This window comes from Melanotaenia boesemani, chromosome 19, assembly GCF_017639745.1.
Source record: "Melanotaenia boesemani isolate fMelBoe1 chromosome 19, fMelBoe1.pri, whole genome shotgun sequence".
In the NCBI taxonomy this organism is placed as follows: domain Eukaryota; kingdom Metazoa; phylum Chordata; class Actinopteri; order Atheriniformes; family Melanotaeniidae; genus Melanotaenia; species Melanotaenia boesemani.
The window spans coordinates 30,373,173-30,395,801 of NC_055700.1; the positions used below are offsets into that span (position 1 = coordinate 30,373,173).

The window sequence follows — 22,629 nt, forward strand, 5'->3', positions numbered from 1 at the left end:
CCCGGCTATGGTAAATGTTAATACAGTTAGCCCAGCTACGCTGAATGCTAATACAGTTAGCCTGGCTATGCTGAATGTTACTACAGTTAGCCCAGCTACGCTGAATTGTTAATACAGTTAGCCGGCTATGGTAAATGTTAATACAGTTAGCCAGGCTATGGTAAATGTTACTACAGTTAGCCCGGCTATGGTAAATGTTAATACAGTTAGCCCTGCTACGCTGAATGCTAATACAGTTAGCCCGGTTATGCTGAATGTTACTACAGATACCCCCGCTTAGCTGAATGTTACTGCAGTTACTCGGGCTATGGTAAATGTTACTGCAGTTAGTCCGGTTACGCTGAATGTTACTACAGTTAGCCTGGCTACACTGAATGTTACTGCAGTTAGTCGGGCTACGCTGAATGTTACTACAGTTAGTCGGGCTACGCTGAATGTTAATGCAGTTAGTCGGGCTATGGTAAATGTTAATACAGTTAGCCCGGCTACGCTGAATGTTAATACAGTTAGGGGGCTGAGTTATGACGAGGGCAAAACTGCTGCACTATTTAACATTTGCTGCGCAGTTTTGCTCTGGTTATGTTTCTACGATTAGCGCCTGATCTATTAAGAACTGCTCCTGTTATCATTTGCGGAGCAAACAGCAGTATTTAAATGAGGATTTAGCGGCGCTGTTGCTATCGTCATGTAAGGTTCTGGAGAGCAAGGAAACCGCAAACGCAAAATTAACTTTATCCGATAGAAGTTGAGACAAATAAAGGAGACAAATAAAAATATTGCGGAGTCGAGGAAAAAAAATCTAAATGTCACCAGAAATGCTGCAATATAGTTTCATATTCAAGTTCAATTTATTTATAAGGCACACTAACAACAACCTTTAGGAACCAAGGTATTGTACATATAAAAACATGCAAGGAACAAATAAGAAATAATAAAGGTTTAAAAGCTATAAAGAAATAATAATAATAATAATAATAATAATAATAATACAAGACAGGCATGATAAAGTCTTTAAACTTATCCAGCAATTCTAATATTGCAACGCTGGATCGTCTCCACACTCCTCTTCTCTGGCATTCTAAATATATTAATATAATAGAAAAAAATGCATTATCTTAGTCGCCTTGGTGTCTGTGCCTCCTCCTTAAAATTATTACTGCAGCCATTGCGCGTATACTGTTGTGCCAATTAGCACCTGCTTTTCAGAAACGCTATTTTTAGAGCAAACATAAACACCGCAAACTATTTGCGGGCTACATGAATCCCACTGCTGCGCAAACCAGATTTATTTGCATAGTCTCCTCCCACTAATGTGCACTTTCTGGCCGGAACGCCCATAATGCATATGCAGTAGCTTCAGAAACGCAAAGTGGAGAGCGGCGCAGTTTTGCCAGGATAACTGACGCAGTTCCATGTTTGTGGCTTTGATAGATAAGCTTGGGCCAATTTTAGCGGAGCAAAGGCCGTCTGCACCTGTTTTAGTACACGCAAAGCGTTAATAGATCAGGGCCTTAGTTGGGGCTATGGTAAATGTTAATACAGTTAGCCTGGCTATGGTAAATGTTACTACAGTTAGCCCGGCTACGCTGAAGGTTACTATAGCTAGTCGGGCTACACTGAATGTTAATACAGTTAGCCCGGCTATGGTAAATGTCAATACAGTTAGCCCGGCTACGCTGAATGCTAATACAGGGAGCCCAGCTACGCTGAATGCTAATACAGTTAGCCCGGTTATGCTGAATGTTACTACAGTTAGCCTGGCTACGCTGAATGTTACTGCAGTTAGCCCGGCTAGCCCGGCTATGGTAAATGTCAATACAGTTAGTCCGATTATGCTGAATGTTACTACAGTTAGCCCGGGCTATGGTAAATGTTACTACAGTTAGCCCTGCTACGCTGAATGCTAATACAGTTAGCCCGGCTATGCTGAATGTTACTACAGTTAGCCCAGCTACGCTGAATGTTAATACAGTTAGCCCGGCTATGGTAAATGTTAATACAGTTAGCCCTGCTACGCTGAATGCTAATACAGTTAGCCCGGTTATGCTGAATGTTACTACAGATACCCCCGCTTAGCTGAATGTTACTGCAGTTACTCGGGCTATGGTAAATGTTACTGCAGTTAGTCCGGTTACGCTGAATGTTACTACAGTTAGCCTGGCTACACTGAATGTTACTGCAGTTAGTCGGGCTACGCTGAATGTTACTACAGTTAGTCGGTGCTACGCTGAATGTTAATGCAGTTAGTCGGGCTATGGTAAAATGTTAATACAGTTAGCCCGCTACGCTGAATGTTAATACAGTTAGGGGCTGAGTTATGACGAGGGCAAAACTGCTGCGCTATTTAACATTTGCTGCGCAGTTTTGCTCTGGTTATGTTTCTACGATTAGCGCCTGATCTATTAAGACTGCTCCTGTTATCATTTGCGGAGCAAACAGCAGTATTTAAATGAGGATTTAGCGGCGCTGTTGCTTCGTCATGTAAGGTTCTGGAGAGCAAGGAAACCGCAAACGCAAAATTAACTTTTATCCGATAGAAGTTGAGACAAATAAAGGAGACAAATAAAAATATTGCGGAAGTCGAGGAAAAAAATCTAAATGTCACCAGAAATGCTGCAATATAGTTTCATATTCAAGTTCAATTTATTATAAGGCACACTAACAACAACCTTTAGGAACCAAGGTATTGTACATATAAAAACATGCAAGGAACAAATAAGAAATAATAAAAGGTTTAAAAGCTATAAAGAATAATAATAATAATAATAATAATAATAATAATACAAGACAGGCATGATAAAGTCTTTAAACTTATCCAGCAATTCTAATATTGCAACGCTGGATCGTCTCCACAATCCTCTTCTCTGGCATTCTAAATATATTAATATAATAGAAAAAAATGCATTATCTTAGTCGCCTTGGTGTCTGTGCCTCCTCCTTAAAATTATTACTGCAGCCATTGCGCGTATACTGTTGTGCCAATTAGCACCTGCTTTTCAGAAACGCTATTTTTAGAGCAAACATAAACACCGCAAACTATTTGCGGGCTACATGAATCCCACTGCTGCGCAAACCAGATTTATTTGCATAGTCTCCTCCCACTAATGTGCACTTTCTGGCCGGAACGCCCATAATGCATATGCAGTAGCTTCAGAAAACGCAAAGTGGAGAGCGGCGCAGTTTTGCCAGGATAACTGACGCAGTTCCATGTTTTGTGGCTTTGAATAGATAAGCTTGGGCCAATTTTAGCGGAGCAAAGCCGTCTGCACCTGTTTTAGTACACGCAAAGCGTTAATAGATCAGGGCCTTAGTTGGGCTATGGTAAATGTTAATACAGTTAGCCTGGCTATGGTAAATGTTACTACAGTTAGCCCGGCTACGCTGAGGTTACTATAGCTAGTCGGGCTACACTGAATGTTAATACAGTTAGCCCGGCTATGGTAAATGTCAATACAGTTAGCCCGGCTACGCTGAATGCTAATACAGGGAGCCCAGCTACGCTGAATGCTATACAGTTAGCCCGGTTATGCTGAATGTTACTACAGTGTAGCCTGGCTACGCTGAATGTTACTGCAGTTAGCCCGGCTATGGTAAATGTCACCGCAGTTAGTCCCGATTATGCTGAATGTTACTACAGTTAGCCCGGCTATGGTAGAATGTTACTACAGTTAGCCCTGCTACGCTGAATGCTAATACAGTTAGCCCAGGCTATGCTGAATGTTACTACAGTTAGCCCAGCTACGCTGAATGTTAATACAGTTAGCCCGGCTATGGTAAATGTTAATACAGTTAGCCCGGCTTATGGTAAATGTTAATACAGTTAGCCCAGCTACGCTGAATGCTAATACAGTTAGCCCTGTTATGCTGAATGTTACTACAGTTAACCTGGCTACGCTGAATGTTACTGCAGTTAGCCCGGCTATGGTAATGTCACCGCAGTTAGTCCGATTATGCTGAATGTTACCCGCAGTTAGCCTGGCTACACAGAATGTTACTGCAGTTAGTCGGGCTAAGCTGAATGTTACTACAGTTAGTCGGGCTACGCTGAATGTTAATGCAGTTAGCCCGGCTACGCTGAAGGTTACTATAGCTAGTCGGGCTACTCTGAATGTTAATACAGTTAGCCCGGCTATGGTAAATGTCAATACAGTTAGCCCCGGCTACGCTGAATGCTAATACAGTCAGCCTGGCTATGCTGAATGTTACTACAGTTAGCCCGGCTACGCTGAATGTTAATGCAGTTAGCCCGGCTACGCTGAATGTTAATGCAGTTAGCCCGCTATGGTAAATGTTACTACAGTTAGCCCGGCTATGGTAAATATTAATACAGTTAGCCCAGCTACGCTGAATGCTAATACAGTTACCCTGTTATGCTTGAATGTTACTACAGTTAGCCTGGCTACGCTGAATGTTACTACAGTTAGCCTGGCTACACTGAATGTTACTGCAGTTAGTTCGGGCTAAGCTGAATGTTACTACAGTTAGTCGGGCTACGCTGAATGTTAATGCAGTTAGCCCGGCTACGCTGAAGGTTACTATAGCTAGTCGGGCTACTCTGAATATTAATACAGTTAGCCCAGCTACGCTGAATGCTAATACAGTTAGCCCGGTTATGCTGAATGTTACTACAGTTAGCCTGGCTACGCTGAATGGTTACTGCAGTTAGCCCGGCTATGGTAAATGTCACCGCAGTTAGTCCGATTATGCTGAATGTTACTACAGTTAGCCCGGCTATGGTAATGTTACTACAGTTAGCCCGGCTACGCTGAATGTTACTACAGTTAGCCCGGCTACGCTGAATGTTACTGCAGTTAGCCCGGCTACGCTGAATGTTACTGCAGTTAGTCGGGCTATGGTAAATGTTACCCGCAGTTAGTCCGGTTATGCTGAATGTAAATTGCATCTAATTTTGTGCCGTGCAGTATGACTAGAGTAATCTCCAAATTCCGATACATAAACAATATGAGCACAGCATTTTTTTGGGCTCTGGTTACCTTTTTCAGTGTAACTCAGCTGCTGTAATACAACACCCACTGGTTTTAAATGCTGTGTAACAGACTGATAGATGTACATTTTAATTGTTTTTGCAAATGTTACATCATTATACAAAAAATCATGCTTATTATTTGTGGATTACAATTATGCATGAAAGATAAATCAGCCTAAATTAAATGAGATCTTAATAATTTCCCCTGATTGTGAAATTGTATGATAAGATGATGATAATATGTCATTGATCACTGGAAATCTATAATTACAACAGCATTGCTCCTACATGCACCAACGGACTGATGGTTTGCAGTCTGAATTTGAAGCTCTCTGTTGATTTTTTTTTTTTCTTCTTCTTCTTCTTCTTCTTTTACATAAAGAACTAAGCTGACTCTCTTGATACTCCATGCTAACTTATTATCACAAAACCTAATTCAGCAGGTATCACTGGTTCAGTTGTGCTGCTAGTCGACCCCTCTTTCCTGTCCTCTCCACCCCAACTGGTCCAAGAAGATGGCCGTCCTTTATGGTCCTGATGGAGGTTTTCCTTCTTGGTTCCAGTCCTGATGGAGGTTTTCTTTCCTGGTTCCGGTTCTGATGGAGGTTCTCCTTCGTGGTTCTGGTCCTGATGGAGATCTTCCTTCCTGGTTCCGGTCCTGATGGAGGTTTTCCTTCCTGGTTCCTGTCCTGATGGAGGTTTTCCTTCCTGGTTCTGGTCCTGATGAGGTTTTCTTTCCTGGTTCCGGTCCTGATGGAGATCTTCCTTCCTGGTTCCGGTCCTGATTGGAGGTTTTCTTTCCTGGTTCCAGTCCTGATGGAGGTTTTCCTTCCTGGTTCCTGTCCTGATGGAGGTTTTCCTTCCTGGTTCTGGTCCTGATGGAGGTTTTCTTTCCTGGTTCCAGTCCTGATGGAGGTTTTCCTTCCTGGTTCCTGTCCTGATGGAGGTTTTCTTTCCTGGTTCTGGTCCTGATGGAGGTTTTCCTTCCTGGTTCCGGTCCTGATGGAGGTTTTCTTTCCTGGTTCCGGTCCTGATGGAAATCTTCCTTCCTGGTTCCGGTCCTGATGGAGATTTTTCCTTCCTGTTTCCGGTCCTGATGGAGGTTTTCTTTCCTGGTTCCGGTCCTGATGGAGGTTTCTTTCCTGGTTCCGGTCCTGATGGAGGTTTTCTTTCCTGGTTCCGGTCCTGATGGAGGTTTTCCTTCCTGGTTTCCGGTCCTGATGGAGGTTTTCTTTCCTGGTTCCAGTCCTGATGGAGGTTTTTCTTCCTGGTTCCTGTCCTGATGGAGGTTTTCCTTCCTGGTTCTGGTCCTGATGGAGGTTTTCTTTCCTGGTTCCGGTCCTGATGGAGATCTTCCTTCCTGGTTCCGGTCCTGATGGAGGTTTTCTTTCCTGGTTCCGGTCCTGATGGAGGTTTTCCTTCCTGTTCCGGTCCTGATGGAGGTTTTCTTTCCTGGTTCCGGTCCTGATGGAGGTTTTCCTTCCTGGTTCCGGTCCTGATGGAGGATTTCTTTCCTGGTTCCAGTCCTGATGGAAATCTTCCTTCCTGGTTCCGGTCCTGATGGAGATTTTTCCTTCCTGTTTCCGGTCCTGATGGAGGTTTTCTTTCCTGGTTCCGGTCCTGATGGAGGTTTTCTTTCCTGGTTCCGGTCCTGATGGAGGTTTTCCTTCTGGTTCGGGTCCTGATGGAGGTTTTCTTTCCTGGTTCCGGTCCTGATGGAGATCTTCCTTCCTGGTTCCGGTCCTGATGGAGATTTTTCCTTCCTGTTTCCGGTCCTGATGGAGGTTTTCCTTCCTGGTTCCGGTCCTGATGGAGGTTTTCCTTCCTGGTTCCGGTCCTGATGGAGGTCATATGCACACAGTTTTTCTAAATTAATTAAATTAATTGAACTAATGTGGATCATATGATGCAATAATTGGATTATAACTGGACAATGATAAATTGGATTGAATCGGACTGTCTGTAAAAGTGTCTTGAGTTTATTTTGTTGGTAACTGGTGCTGTACAAATAAAGATAACTTTAATTTAATTTAGCATAACAATTAGGCACAGGAAGCCGCTCGAGTGGAGACTGGGACTAGAGGAACTTTGCTAATTGATGAACTCTAACTGTTGGTTGGAGTTGGAGCTTTAGATGAATCTAAAATGAAACAAATGGAATTGCTGCATATCAAGAAGTTATTTTCTGTTTGAACTGTTTCATTTGAGTCATCTCACTGCGCCTTCTTCTTCTGTGGTATTTTAATGGAACTGACCAGCGCTAGCGGCTGATATTTGCACAGCAGAGGTGCAGGTGCTGCAGAGAACCAGCTCATCGTGGGAAAACTGGAGTTACTGGAAGCTACATGGCTGCCTGAAATGCCAGACTGTGTAGCGTCAAAATGGAAATGTTTAATTCAATAAAGAGCATCTACTGTTTAAAAATATGTGTTGGATTTGCATAATGCATCACTGGTATGGCCGCTGTGCAGTAACTACTGGGTAAGTTCAACATTACTTATTATCTACGAAATGGACAGTACCATGATAACATGCTCATACTGGGCAAACTAGATTCCTTGCTGGTCTTTCTGTAATTTACTTTTCTTTCATAACTTCTTGTGATACACACCAGTGCACTTTGTAATAATGTGCTGTTGTGGTGCATATCTTCCATATATGTTGAATTTGTCTTCAGACAAACATGCCTGCAGTATTTTCCTGTTCTCATGAAATAAATATTTCCCATTTGATATGTTTTTGTGGTAAGATGTTGAAACTCAGCTCCAGCACCTCCACAGAAGCCTTCTCCACCTCTGAGCTTGTGCTCCTCTTTCCAAACAGCCGCCTCCTCTGGACAAAAAGGCACGGTTTGTCTTAGTCTGCATTCGTCATCCACAGAGAAGATCACAAGCAGATATCTTCCACACGCCCCTTAGCGTGGTCCTGGTCTTCTCTGGAGGGAGTTCCACGCTCTGGCAACTTCAGGTTGATCCTGCATGAAAGTAAAATCTTGTTGCACTCTGTGGGCTCCAGAGGCACCGTCCTACCTCAAAGGGAGACTTTGGAGGGAATAACAAAACACTAATCACACAGAGGCAGAAAACTAGTGCTGCACTGGCCTCTACAGGTTCCACACAGGTTATTGCATTCACATTTGATCCTGCATTAATCTACAGAGGCCACTGCAAGCTGGCTTTCCTGCAGCATGCAGCTGGGTGTGAGTGCACTGCTCACACTCCCTCATGGGTTTTCTCTCACATACAGATACTAACATCATTTATTTCACCTCATTTGTTAGAATAAGAGTTTTTACACTTGTTTTTAGTGGCTCTGAACCTCCAGGGATTGTTATGTTTCTTCTAAGACCAGGTTTGGTGACCTGCTCACTGCCATCTAGAGCCGGAAACTCCTGACAGCTCTGGCTGCCAGCTCCAAAACACATTTCTCTTTATGATTCATATTGCAGTCATTTTTACCAGAGAGAGAAATCAGAACTTCTTCTTCTAAAAAAGGAGGCGCTGACTTTTCTAGATGAAGAGGAGGTTCATGGGAGCCGACGTGTGCAGCTGGGAGAGCTTTAGAGCCACCATCTAGTGGCCATGAAGGCATTTCTGCATCTCTGTCACTATTAGACACGGCTTATGTCCTGAAGATGGATTTTCTGTGTAGACAAATAATGCAGGAAATTTGTGGCGTAATCCAAGAAAATGATTTAATGTGATAAGAGAATAAACACACAGCAAGAAAAAACCTGAGCTGGCACAGGTGTCAACACCTGGTTGAAATGAATGAACAAACAAACAACGTGTATGAAGAGATAAGTGAGAATAAATTTGTGTGTCTGAGAAAAACATAGACAAACAAATAAACGAGGAATTTTAATTCTGAACCACAAACTGCAGCACCAGAGTTGTTAATGTGAGGATGGACGGAGCATTTCCTCATGGATGAAACTCTCCTTCCCCCAAAGTTTCCTCATCTGCACTGCCGCTCGCCTCACAGCTCTCGCTCGCTCAGCAATCCCAAAACCATTCCAATAAAACATTCCGCAGGAAAAAGATAAAAACTTGTTTTTCTTTTCTTATTTGAGATATTTCCAGTTTACCAAAAGAGGTTTTCACAATGTGGACCACTGCCATGATTCAGCTGCTTCATTAACCTTCATTCTTCCTGGTTCTGGTTCTGATAGGGGTTTTCATTGCTGGTTCTGGTTCTGATGGGGGTTTTCATTGCTGGTTCTGGTTCTGATGGGGTTTTCATTGCTGGTTCTGGTTCTGATGGGGGTTTTCATTGCTGGTTCTGGTTCTGATGGGGCTTTTCCTCTCCACTGTCTCCTGGAGCATCCCAGGAAGGAGGGATTGAATCAAAGAGAAGCTCTGGTCCGATCCGGTGGTTTCCTTAGCGAGGTCACTATTAATGAACTGGTTTATATGAACACATAAATCGGACTACTGTTGATCATATGGTGGATTAATTGGATTATAACTGCACTGGGATGACTTTGTTGTGAATTGGTGGTATCTAAATAAAGTTGGATTGAATTGAACTTTATTGGTAGTGTTATTCTTCTTTTCTTGCTTTGATTGTTAGACTGGGGCTGGAAGGAGAAGGCTGGTAGAGAGAAGGTTTCCCAGCTCCGGGCGGCTGAAAGGAGGACATTCCTGTTAGACAGCCTGGGTGGAATTTGAATACTTCACAGGAACCGCCTGAAGCTGATTGGTCGAAAGCGACATATTTCTGGAGCCGTTGCTTGTCACTCAGCAGAGGCCACTGAGCTCATTGGCTAACTCTAAAAGGGGCGGGCTCTCTGGCCCAGCTATATATCAATGGCTGAGTTTCCCAGCATCTGTAAATGATTGCTGGCTTTCAGCGGGTTTCGGGGTGTGTTCAATGTTTCCTCTCGTAGCTGACTTGAACGTTTCTCCCAGAACACACACACCGCCACAGAGATAACTGAAAGTCGGGGTTTCTTCTCCGGTAGAGTGGACCGGGAGAGGACGCGGGGATGATCAACACTATGGACTGCGCCGTGGACGCGCAGAGCTTGATTTCCATTTCCTTAATGAAGATCCACAACTCCAGGACGCAGAGAGGGGGCATCAAGCTGCACAAAAACCTGCTCGTCTCCTACGTGCTGAGGAATGCCCGACAGGTCTACATCAAGGAAAAGTACGCGGAGATCTACAGGATGCAGCAGTATGAGGAGGTCATGACGGTCTGCAACGAGATCCAGGAGCTCAACCCGCTGGATCTAGACGCAGAGGACGGGGACGAGGAGGAGCAGACGCGGGCTGCGTGCTGCGGCTCTCCGTGCCACCCAGCCGAGGAGCCGCCATCGGCTTCACTGCCGGACTGCGAGCGTTCTCCCGGTCTGCGCTCCTCTCGAGGACGGCAGCAAAGACCCGGAGCCCTCGTTCTACCGGAGCTGCTGCATGGAGGCTTGCCCGGTGTCTCCCTGCCACCAGTTCCCCGCAAACAGCGCGCACTGCAACAAAACCACAGTGCTGGATCTGGACACGCATGTGGTGACCACGGTGGAAAACGGTTACCTCCACCAGGACTGCTGCTGTGACGCGCTGCAGTGCGGCCAGGGAACCGGGGCCGGGACGGTGTCTCCGGCCAAGAAACGCAAGGTCGAGTTCGGTTATTGTATCTCCGACGCGGAGGAAGTATCGGACTTCACGGCGTCGCGCAAAAGAGCGAAACGCGAGGACTGTTCCTACCCGGACTACACGGACACTTCCAACATCTCCAACCTGATCTCCATATTCGGCTCGGGGTTTTCGGGTCTGCTGAGCAGACAGGCGGACTTGGAGCAGATCTGTAGCAAACAAGCCCTGGCCAGTCTGGGGCGCGTGGACTCGAGCGATAGTGGCGTTTTGAATGAACACTTTATTTCCAGGGAGGCCGGCTCAGCTGTAACGTCCAAGTATACAAAACGCTTCATGTTTGGTGGCCCTGCCAGCTTATTTTTGGGTCCCATTCCTACATTACTGCACTTTCACATTAGATTGGTGGGAAACTAAAAGGTTACAGAAAATACACCCAAATAGGACAAATAAAAGGAGATTGAAGTGTGTCCCATGCACCATGCGCGATTAATGCAAACCGGCTGGAAAGACATAAAAAACAAGACAAAAACCAAGAAGAGAAAAGCTTAAATGTGATTACAAGTGAAGAAATCTTTAATGTAACCCATGAACACCCCGCAGCCACAGTTAATAAGCTGTCATTGGTGTAAATAACTGGGACATTAGCTGCCTTTGAAATGTTTTGTTATAGTCAAAATAATGGCAGAATATTACCTCAAAGCACACTTGTGTCGTACATAGATCATACATTTTTATACATATTTATATATGTAGAAGAGTGTGGTTGGTTGGATGACATCACTCCACCTTATCCGGTTTGGTAGGAAATATAATGTTACATCTGAGCCCGTCCCTTCCTTCCATGTCTAAATGGTCTTTATTTTTGCAAGAAGAAAAGATATTTATGAGAAAAACAGCAATTATATGACAGTAGTTTTGACAGGCGGAGGAAAGGTGTTGGTGCCATAGAGCCAAGGTGCTGGCTGTTCTTATTTCTGAATGAGAGTACACTTGGTGACCTAAATCTAATGAAATGGATCGACTTCTGTTGCCTTAAATCTGATGCAAACTACTGCTAGCTATTGTCATGAATTGAAAGTACTTTGAAAGTGAATGTCTCTGCTATCCTCTCCTGTCCTGGCTGAGGGACTTTGAAATGGATCTTGCACACCCTGAGCAGCTCACTGGCATGTCAGCCATCACGGTCAAGACTTCCTCACCTTTAAGAACAACACAAACGTATCTCACTTAATGGAGTGGACATCATAATTCTTACTTGGGGGGGTTCAGTGTCACTTCCAGTGTGTGATGTTATTTTTTTTTCTGTTTTAATTTATTTTTTAATGCCAATTTGTCACCCTTTCTTAGTTATGGTTGTTGCTTAAAGCTTTCCGCAGCAGTTCATAATTCCAGCATGGTTTTGTGAGTTTTAATTTAATAAGAATGATCACAGTCCTTTTGTTTTAAAAAGGCAAAACTCATGATTTAGCCATAACCAGAGAATCCATGCGTTAGCTTTATGATCACTATGTGTACCAAAATAAAGAGAGTATTCAGCCATTCTCTACATAATTTGTTGTTATTCTTGTATTTTTGTGTTTAATAAATTGCATAATACCGGGTAAAACTGTTTAAGATGATATTTGTTAAAATTTCTAATGAATAAAAAATCTTTCATCCCATCGGTTATTTTTGATTTTCAAGTAATACAAGCAAATATTTTACAGTATTAGAAACATGAGCAAACCAAGCTAAAGCTCCTGAACTGTGATGAAAGTAGCATTAGTCTTCACATTGTGGCACATGAAGGTAGTTATTTTACCAAATAAAGTAGCATTTTCACTTTCTGAAAGCATACACTACCTCTCCAGTTTTCTAAATAATCAACTTGATCAAATACAAATTTTTACTTTTTACTTTAATTTACTGAGCTTTAAAGATGCTTACAGTAGAATTTTGGGCCTTTCAGACAAAGCTAGCTAGCATGCTAGCTGGGTATTTAGTCATTTCTTAAGGATAATCTACACAAGCTCCTGACTTTAACCATCAACTGTGTTGACAGTTGCACTTTTTTCAGATTAAGGCAACATAACTTACTTACTAGCTTCTAAATAACCAACTTAAAGAAAAATGGTGTTTACTTTTTTTCAAAATGAGCTCACATCTGAATTCGTTAATTTCAGACAAAGTCACCGTATTTAGCCCTTTTTCTTAAGGCTTAGCTCATCTAAGCTAACCAGCTCCAGGCATTTGCTTGATAATAAGCTAAAAGTGTGTTTATATGTAAATAACATAATTATTAATATAATACTTGGCATTTCATGCTCTTTCTTCCTCTGTTCATCATGATACCAGTCAACAGACAAGGACGCATTTTACAAGCAGACTGAAAACTATTACTGAACTTGAAGCGTTTCTCTTCATTTAATCAGCATCTCACTGTTATTTTCGGTTATTTTACAGACTTTTTCTAGGCCTCTTTGCTAAGGAAAAAGGTAAAAAAGCTTGTGACCAAAAGACAAAGTGAACCAGACTTGGATCTTGCCTTAAACCAGTCTTCTTACGTACCCTCTGTCTCCAGTTACACACTTGCAACACAGCACACATTTTTCCTGTTACATGGCTTCATATAGGATTCTCAGAATTAACAATGAAATCGAGTACAAAATATTCTCAAAATACAGGCACAATGGAACTCGTTTCTCTATATGAACGATAAAGCCGGCCATGAAAACAAGACTCTTTAGTCTTCTTATCCTCTCAGGCTGGAGGGACTGAACTGGAAGGAGGGATATTCTGCACCGATCCTCTCGCATCATGTTGCTTTGGTTAGGTTAGTTGTGTTAGCGTGTGTGTAGAGCATGTTTAGCAAATTACGTGCCTGTTGTCAAATTATTTTTTCTCTTGAAACACCCCTGGTGTTGCCTAACATTTGATTTGCAGGATCTGGTGAAATATAAAGCTCTTCCTCCCCCCAAAATAGGCTGCGACTCGCCCAGACATGCCTCGCTTTGTAGCAGTGTGAGACGGAGTGTGTGAGCCGTTTAGAGAGTAGGAACCCATTAAAATCTAATATTTTTCTATATAATACAGACATATTAATACACAAGATTTTAAGAGTGTAAAGATGTTTTTCTATCATGAAAACACATGGGAGGATCTGTGTTCTCTTTGGCATGTAGACTGGGGAAACTGGGAGAACCAATCACGGATCTCCTGAGCTACAGCAACCCTGTTCTTGACTTGCATGGAGCATTGCTACCATGAATGATGAGGGTACGCATTTGGTCATTTTCACCATGGGTTTGCTACTTTAGGACTTTTTTTTGCTCCGTATATTGCCTTCACTCTTTAGCCTCGTCTGTATTGTAGCAGCGTGTCCAGGCTGAACATACGGTACAGACAACACTACAGGTTTATGCAGCTTTGCTTCATGCCCTGCTTTCATCTAAGCAGTATTTTCCAGTTTGAAGAAACACCTTGTTTCCACTTACTTGTGTGTTTCCTCCCTGATTTCATCTTGGGATATTGAGAATGTCCACAGTTTACCATAAGCGTGTTTCTTCTCAGATTGTAGCAGGAGGAAGTCTAATTTGTTTATGTTAATACGTGTATAGAATGACCATGACATAATACTGATTAGTAACACAAGTAAGTAAGTTTCAGGCAAGTTTTTCTACATTCAAACTGTAGGATCAGCCTCCATTTTGGTTAATTTCTAATCTCCATAACCTCATTTTAATAAACAAAAGTAAGCCACTAACTAGGAAACAATGGTAAATTAATGCAGCTGGAGTCCTTACAAGATGGTGCTACCATCCTATCGCACAACACCGTGTGATGTAACTTCACATTTTCTACATAGTAAATGGACTGTACTTATACAGCACTTTTCTAGTCCTGTTGACCACTCAAAGCGCTTTCACACAGTCCTCATACAGCATTTCTTTGGTTTTATACTAAGTGCTTTCTCCTATAACACACATTCATGCCCTGATAGACACGTCAGGAGGCAAACGTGGGGTTTCAGTGTCTTGCCCAAGGACACTTCGGCACGGGAGTCAGGGGAAGCCTGGAATCGATCCACCGACTTTTTCAGTGGGCAGACGACTTCTCTTCCCTCCTAAGCTACAGCTATAGACTTATGAACAGTGTTGGTAGTAACTCGTTACTATAAAGGCCCATTTATGTTGGATGCAGAAGTTGAATACGCAGACAGACGTCCATCTTCTGCGTTGGTTTGCTCGTAATTCGGTCCGTTTTCAGGGAGCTTAGCAATTCGGTCGCTTGACGCAGGAGATGGAGCAAAACCACCGGAAGTCAAGGGGCAGCGCTGAGCAGAAGAGCTGACATGTGACTGGCGAAAGAAACAAACCAGAGAAGAAGAGAATCAGGAAGGGAACAAAAAGCAGAAGAACGAGGAGAAGAACTGTAGTAAATTGCGCGAGCTTTTGAATAAAGACTCTATGTGAGTGTTTAGGGTCGTGTTGGGCGGTTGGAAACAACGTCATAGCGACGTCATAGCTACGCGTCACCGCTGCTAACGTGTCGGAAACTGACGTCGACTCACAGGAGCGAACTCTGAACTCAGCACTGCTAAACAGGCATGGATGTATGAGGATGGCGACATATGACAATTTTTTAAACGGATGTTGCTATTTACATACATATGGGAGCAGAAATGGGACTGAAGGCATTTTTTTTATTTATTCATTTAAGTTATTTGTCAGGGGACATTGCATTTGTACATAGTCACAAGATATTGTAGCTGATTGCCCATGCCGAATTTTTAGCCAAAGCTAGTTCTCAACTCTTGTCCCTGGTTGGGCCTTTCTACACTACATTACAATACATTAAAATTCAACATACGTTACTGTAACACTGTTAATTTAGTCAGTAACTAATACTCTAACAGATTACCCTTTAAATAAAGTAACTGAGTTTACCATTACCCTGTGGTGTGTTACTCCGTTACTAGCTAAATGAACACATTAGGGCCAGCAGCTGCGAGCTTCTTCCTGTGATGATGCAGCACGACATGGGCAGCGTTGCAAAGTCTGTTGGGCTTATAGTATTTTATGTGAAATCGCTTGTAAATATCGTCACTCTCCGCTTGGGGGCGTCTTCTGCTCTTGTTGCCATGGTTACCGCAGGTGTCCGAACCAGTATGCCTCTACCCGCACACATGCACAGCTTTACTTGACAGAGAGAGACAATACCTGCGAATAACTGAGGAAATACATAAATAAAATATATCTGATAATAGGTAGGAGAAGATGGTTAATTGGAAGGCTCAACATTCAGCATAGATTTTATTTTTGAGCAGCCGTTATATTAGCCTACATTTTATTTCTATTTTTTACTTCAAGTAATCTGCTGGTCTGAGTTAAATAAGGATATTAATGTGAGAATTATTCAGAATTTTCCTTTACAAAAGTAACTAAAAAGTTACATTTAACAGTAACACATTACTTGTATGTGTCATTACTTGTAAGTAATGAACAAAGTCACTGAGTTACATTTTGAATGAAGTAACTAGTAACCATAACTAGTTACTTTTATCAGTAACTAGCACAACACTGTTTATGAATTAATGTGGTTGCACTCTATAAGTTACATAACTCCTGAAAATGTTATTACCAAAGTTTGTTAAATATAACTATAAAGTTTTCACTTCAATATGTTAAATTGTAAGTTTGACTGTTAAGCTAACCTAGCTTAAACACGCTAGACTGTTTAAGCTAGGTTAGCCTGTTCAGTTCTTTGTTTATCCAACTTCCTGGAAAATAAAGTGATCTCTTTTATAAGTCCAACATTTAAGTAAATCTTTTTCAGCTTATTCAAGATATTATTTTGATGTCTTTTATGTTTTCAAATAAATTCAGTTCAGCTTTATTTGTATAACACCAGTTCACAACAGCATCATCTCAAGCCACTAAGCAAGAAGCAAATACAGGCAGCTGGAGGGCAGTCTTTACAAGATGGCTCTTCACTCCATATTTTAAATAACTTCATAATTTATTTATTATTGATGTAGGCTATATACATTAAAACCTTTCTTCAATAAGCTGAATTGTAGTCATCATTTTGACTGTTAAGCTAACCTAGCTTAAACACACTAGACTAGCCTGTTCAGTTCTTTGTTTATCCAACTTCCTGGTATATAATGTGGTCTCTTTTAAGAGTCCTACATTTAAGTAAATCTTTTTCAGCTTATTCAAGATATTATTTTGATTTTTTCAGTTAATTTCAGCTTTATTTGTATAGGGATTCAGGAAGTCCTGGAAGAGTGAATGGACCTCCTGTTTACCTGTACAAACACACTGGGAACAAGGTTTAAAAGTCTGGACAATGCTCTTGCAGATTTTTTTTTCACATTTAGTCAAAAACACACTATTGTTATTATGATTTATCTCAGATGTAGAAGTCATATATATTATAAATTAATTGTAGAACACTGAATTAAACATTTCCAATAATAACCCTTTATATATTGGTTTGTTGTAATTTTGTGTTTTGAACAAACAATAAACAAGAAAAAGAAATTTAGATAAGTTTTTTTTTTTTTAGTGAAATGTGTTTTATTTTTATAACTGTGTAGTGATAATGTGTTACTAAACGCAGTGATCTCAAATATCATCAACGTTAAAATTTATGAAAATGATTATGAATGAGTGTTTTTGTTAGTTGTTCTTATAATCCTCTCACCATTTGTGACTCAGCTCGCCCTGTGCTCTCCTCCCCCAGAGAAACTTTGAGTGCTGTTATCTCTTCTCTGTGCCACTTGGTGGTGTTCTTTAAAATCAATGAATGAACATATCAGTGTGGCTGTGTATACAGAGCAGAGCCACCTCAGGCTGACCCTCCCTCAGACTCTCCAGACTCACACCCCTCTCCCTCTCTCTCTCTATCATCCTCCTCCTCCTCTTCCCTGCTGGCTTGTTTGTCTTCTCTTTTTTCATCAGACTGAGGCATCGCTTTACCCCGACGCATCACATCCATCGCTGGCTGGCCGCTGCTGCTCGTGTTCTCCTCCAGCTCTGCAGGCTTATTCCAGCTGCAGCAATGGCAGCTTGCAGCAGGAAATGAGGACGTGCTTGGTGTAATTATGGAAAACTGGATGCAGGAGGATTTGATGTGAAGTTGTTTAGAGGAAGCACTTTCCCTAGATCACCAGTGTACTGACAGTTTTATTGAAAAAATACGGTTAAATCAAGTAGAAGTCCATGAATTCAGATCTGAAGGTTATTTTGGCCTCTCTTTGCAGCTGAGCACAATGGCTGATTTTCATGGTGAATACACAGCTCCTCCATCTGGAGTGCACGGGCATGTGCACAAACAGCCAAAACATAAAACAATTATTTAATTTCAGCCAAATGTGCTACAGAGCTAGATGTAGATTTTTATTTGTATCACAAAATTAAAGTATTGTCTGAGATAAAGGGATGTTCACAAATATAAATCAACAACTCATTTTATTTCTTTATTTTTTGTCACACATCACCTGATTCACAGGAAAGGGCAGAACCAGGTGGTAGGGGTGAGATGGGGGTGGTATCTGTGTGTGTGTGTTGGGGGTGGTATCTGTGTGTGTGTGTGTTGGGGGTGGTATTGATGTCTAAGTGCCGCAAGGAGGAGGGGGAGGTGGCGAAGACAACAAGGGAGAAGAGGGGAGGGGTGGGGGCTGATGGGAGGGAGGGATGCTTTGTCAGGAGAAGGTTTGATATGTTTTGGTGGGGGGGGGGGTGTCTCATGTGACAGCAGAAGGAAGCGTGGAGTGGGGGGGGGGAGGAAATAGGTTTTCTAGGAGGGGCAGCAGTCACCGAGCAGGTCAGCCAGGTTGCACAGGGGTTGTCTGGAGAAAACAATAGAGGGGGAGGGGTTTTTCTCATTTATTACTTTAAATGTTTTTATGTTTTAGTTCAATTCAGCTTTATTTGTACAACAATTCACAACAAAGTCATCTCAACACACTTTTATAGATACAGCCCAGTTATAACAAAGAAACTAGACCAGAGGAGAGGAGGAGAGGAGAGGAGGAGGAGGAGAGGAGAAAAGGAGGAAGAGGAGGAGAGGAAAGGAGGAGGAGAGGAGAGGATACGGGACAGTCCGGCTCGATACGGGACAGTCTGGCTTAGTCCAGCTCGGTACGGGACAGTCCGGCTCGGTACGGGACAGTCTGGCTTAGTCCGGCTCGGTACGGGAGTGTGCATTAGTTTGTGTTTTCAGAGGCAAAAAATGGGATGGGTTTCAGAATGAACTTTTTTACGGACCCTTCTGATGGGTCCCACTCTTACCAATGCAACCCTAAGGGGTGGAGCTTGACACGTTGCAATCCTCTGATTGGTGGAAAGAATCATCACTTCCTGTTTGACTGAGCAATAAGAACAAAGTTTGAACAGCTCCACGTTTAATTGGACGGAGGATTAGTTGTTGTTTAAACTTACATGACAAGAAGAAAGAAGACAGCCTGCTGGATGTCCACCATCCTCCTCCTTTTGGTTCTGGGTTGCCTTCTTTAGAATTCAAGAAAGGCGTCGCAGCATTTATTTCTGCTCCCTTACGTACGTAAACAGCGCCGTCTGTTTAAAAAGTTGTCATAAGTCACTGTCCTCATACATCCATGCCTGTTTAGCAGTACTGAGTTCAGAGTTCCCTCCCGTGAGTGACGCGTTGATATGACGTTTCCAACCGCCCAACACATCCTAAACACTTACATACAGTCTTTCTTCAAAAGCTCATGCAGTTTCTACAGTTGTTGTCCTCGTCTTCATTCTTCTGCTTTTTTGTTCCCTTCCTGATCCTCTTCTTCTTCTTTGGTTTGTTTCTTCTGCATCAAACGATGGATAGCTAAAGTTTCAGAGTAAAAATTAAACTGCAGAATGTTAAGGGTTATAAATGCTAAAATGATGCTAATGTGGTTAGCACTATTGTTCCACTTCATGACGCTGTCCCTGCAAGTTCATTCTGTCTTCATTCAGGTCTTCTCAATACAGAAACATGTGTGTAGGGTTGCAGGGTGATTTTCAGCTGACCTAGCTACCTGTCCAGGTGGACGCTGTTCCTAGTTGACAGCTCCACATGTGAAACTGTGCAGAAAACAGATGGAGCAACATTCAAATGTAAAGCTGGATTCATGCCACTTATACGCATATGTGTTCAATAATTATTTTAATCACGGTGTCTGTTATTCATATGAGGAGTAGGCAGCAGGAAAGGAGCTAAACACACTTCATTACATTACATTCAACGACTACCAGCAGTAACACACCTTAGATGGGAGCTTCACTACGTAGAAAATCATTTTTCCAAACCAGAAAATTAATTAGGCCACACAGATTGAAATTTAACCCCTTAACACCTAAATTAATTTATAATCATATAAAAACAAAAGAAGTATAGGTGGGAAAAATAAAACTAAAAGAAAGACACTAGTGCACTAGTAGTATATAGATGAGTGTACTTGTATACTTGAAAGTGTACTTTTGTAAACCTAAAATGACCTTATAAAGTATACTTAAAGTATACTTTTTTTCTTTACCTTAAAATGTTCCATTTTAGTCCAAAGAAGTATAAAGTTGGTATACTTTCTAGTACACTACAAGTAAATGGTCTGTAGTATACTTGCTACTTATACTTGTACTCAAGTAAACTTAATAAAATAAACTTCAAGTATACTACTTTTTGCTAAGGGTTGTCAGTGATGTTTCAATAAAAGAAAAACAAGCGAGGACAAAGATGGCTGTCAATGTTCTAACAAGCAGTGTTTAAATAAAGTTAACAAAGAAAACAGCAGACCAAAGAATCCGTCCAGTTCAGAAGATGAAGGACGACAGAACAAGAAGACAAACTGACATTTTCCAGCTGCTGGACAGACACTGAACCACAGGCAGTTTGCTCCGCTCGAAATCAGCCGTTAACTAGAAAGGCAGAGTCGGCCATCTTTATTGCCTTTATAGGTTTTATGAATTAGGGAACAAACATGGCCGACTCCTGTGAGACTGGAGGTAGGGTGGAGGCAAATACTCTACCTTCACTGCTAGATGACAATCAGACCAGATGCTACAAAACCAAGGGTATAGATGAAAAAATGAGGGAATTTGATCAAAATCTGAGTGTGATCTTTCTGGGGGAGGGTGAAGAAGCTTCTTGTTCGTGTCGGAGGAACAAAAGGAATAGTGGACACCAGTGACTGAGGGGGAGGTCCGTGCAGCTGTAGCCTCTCTTAACGGTGGAAAGGCTCCAGGACATGATGGGCTCTGCCCTGAGTTTTAGAAGAAGCTAAGCCAGCTTGTTGTTGGACCACTCACTGATTTATTTTCAGACTCCTTTAGGAGTGGCCACTTTCCCCCAACGCCACCTGATGTTTGACCCATCAGCCTCGCCGGCATGGATAGTAAACTGCTCGCTGGAGAAGCTCCTGCCAGCTCTAGTAGATTCAGACCAAACTGGGTTTGTACAAAAAGATTACAGATATGATACAGTACTCAAGTCAAACAATTTATTGACCACCTGCCGTATCCTTAAATGCTGGAAAGCCATTCGGAGGGTAGAGAGGGAGTCTTTAATGTACTGGACAGGTCTGGGCTTGTGTGGGGACTCATGGCACAATCGTCGCAGGGGAACCAGACAGGGCTGCCCCCGTCTCCACTGCTCTTTGCTCGGGAGCTCGAGCCCCTAGCCGAAGTAATCTCACAACAGAAAGACATGCATGGTATGTCGGTCAGAGGATCAGAACGATTGCCCTTTACGCAGACGACATCTTGCCTGAAATGTCAATGCCAACTATTACCTCTATTATTCGTGAGTTCAGTTCCTTATCAGGCTACAGAATAAATGATGGTAGAACGGAGATCATGCCACTGGGCAGTCCGAGGGATCAAGCGCTGCCTGTTAACTGTCCTTGTAAATTGTCTCCACAGGCTTCACCTGTCTTGGAATAAAAGTTTCACCAGACCCGACAGAGCTATGAAAGCTTAACTTCTCTCCCAGAGCAGCTAAAATAAAGAGGGATCTGGAGTGGTGGCACAATTTGCCCCTGTCCTTTATGGGACGCATTAGCTAATTAAGATTAATATTTCACCCTGGATATTATATCCGCTACAAATGCTACCCTCACGGATCTCTAGGAAAGTGGCTCTTGATATAAGGAGGGCATTCTCTAGGTTCATATGTCCCGGAAAGAAAGCAGAAAATGACAGTACTACTGTTAGCGTCTGGCTGTCAAGGCTTGGGTCTGCCAAAAATAATTTTATACAACTGGGCAAGCCATGCTAACCGTTTGTGGGAATGGTTTCATGCTCATCTTGAATCCAAGCCTTGTCTAGATTCACGGTCCTCTACGCCCTCCCCATTGTGGAGCTTGGTTATGGGGTGTTGGAAGAAGCTGCTAAGGGGTATTAGGAATAATCTGATTATATTCAACACAATCAGAGGGTGGCACAATATCTCAAAACATCTGGGAAGAGGAAGCTGCACCTCACTTCTCTGACAGGGAATCAAGATTTTCTCCGCAGGTCTCCCCCTCAGTTTTTTCGACATATGGCATAGCGATGTGATGGGAGAGTTAAACCAGAATAGCACACTAATGACCCACATAGAAGTCCACTACGGATTTCTACAGGTCAGCCATTTTATTAAAGAACCCCCCCCCCCACACCCCACCGACAAATCATGTACAGTGATGTATGTTCCTTATCACTCGAAGACATGTGACTCATTTTATTTCTTCCTTTTATACACTGCTATATCAGGTGATATAACAAGCATTGCACGGAAATGGGAGACAGATCTTGAATCTGAATGTACTGATGATGATTGGCGAGAGGCCATCTAAGTCGTCAGGGCTTCCTTTACGTACAACAGACAGAGAGAGACACAATGTAAAAGACTACACAGTCTACACGTAACCTCTTTCATTCCTGACAACATGCACCGTCAGGTCTCACCTCTGTGTCGAGGTGTCGGAGGGCGACTGGAACCTACCATCATAACTTCTGGCAGCGTAAACTGATAAGAAGATATTCGGGTACAATTTGGCAAGAAATGAAGAACATCTTAAAGGCAAAG

The 22,629-nt window shown here is 42.5% G+C and overlaps 1 protein-coding gene across 1 annotated transcript; it reads left to right on the forward strand.

Annotated features, from left to right (window-relative positions):
- Window positions 1-9,836: 9,836 nt before the first annotated feature.
- LOC121629510 (immediate early response gene 5-like protein) lies at window positions 9,837-10,989 on the forward strand. Its single transcript, XM_041969120.1, is given in 3 exon segments — window positions 9,837-10,310; window positions 10,312-10,818; window positions 10,820-10,989. Coding segments are annotated over 3 exon segments (876 nt in total). The 5' UTR covers window positions 9,837-9,974; the 3' UTR covers window positions 10,853-10,989.
- The last annotated feature ends 11,640 nt before the right edge of the window (window positions 10,990-22,629 follow it).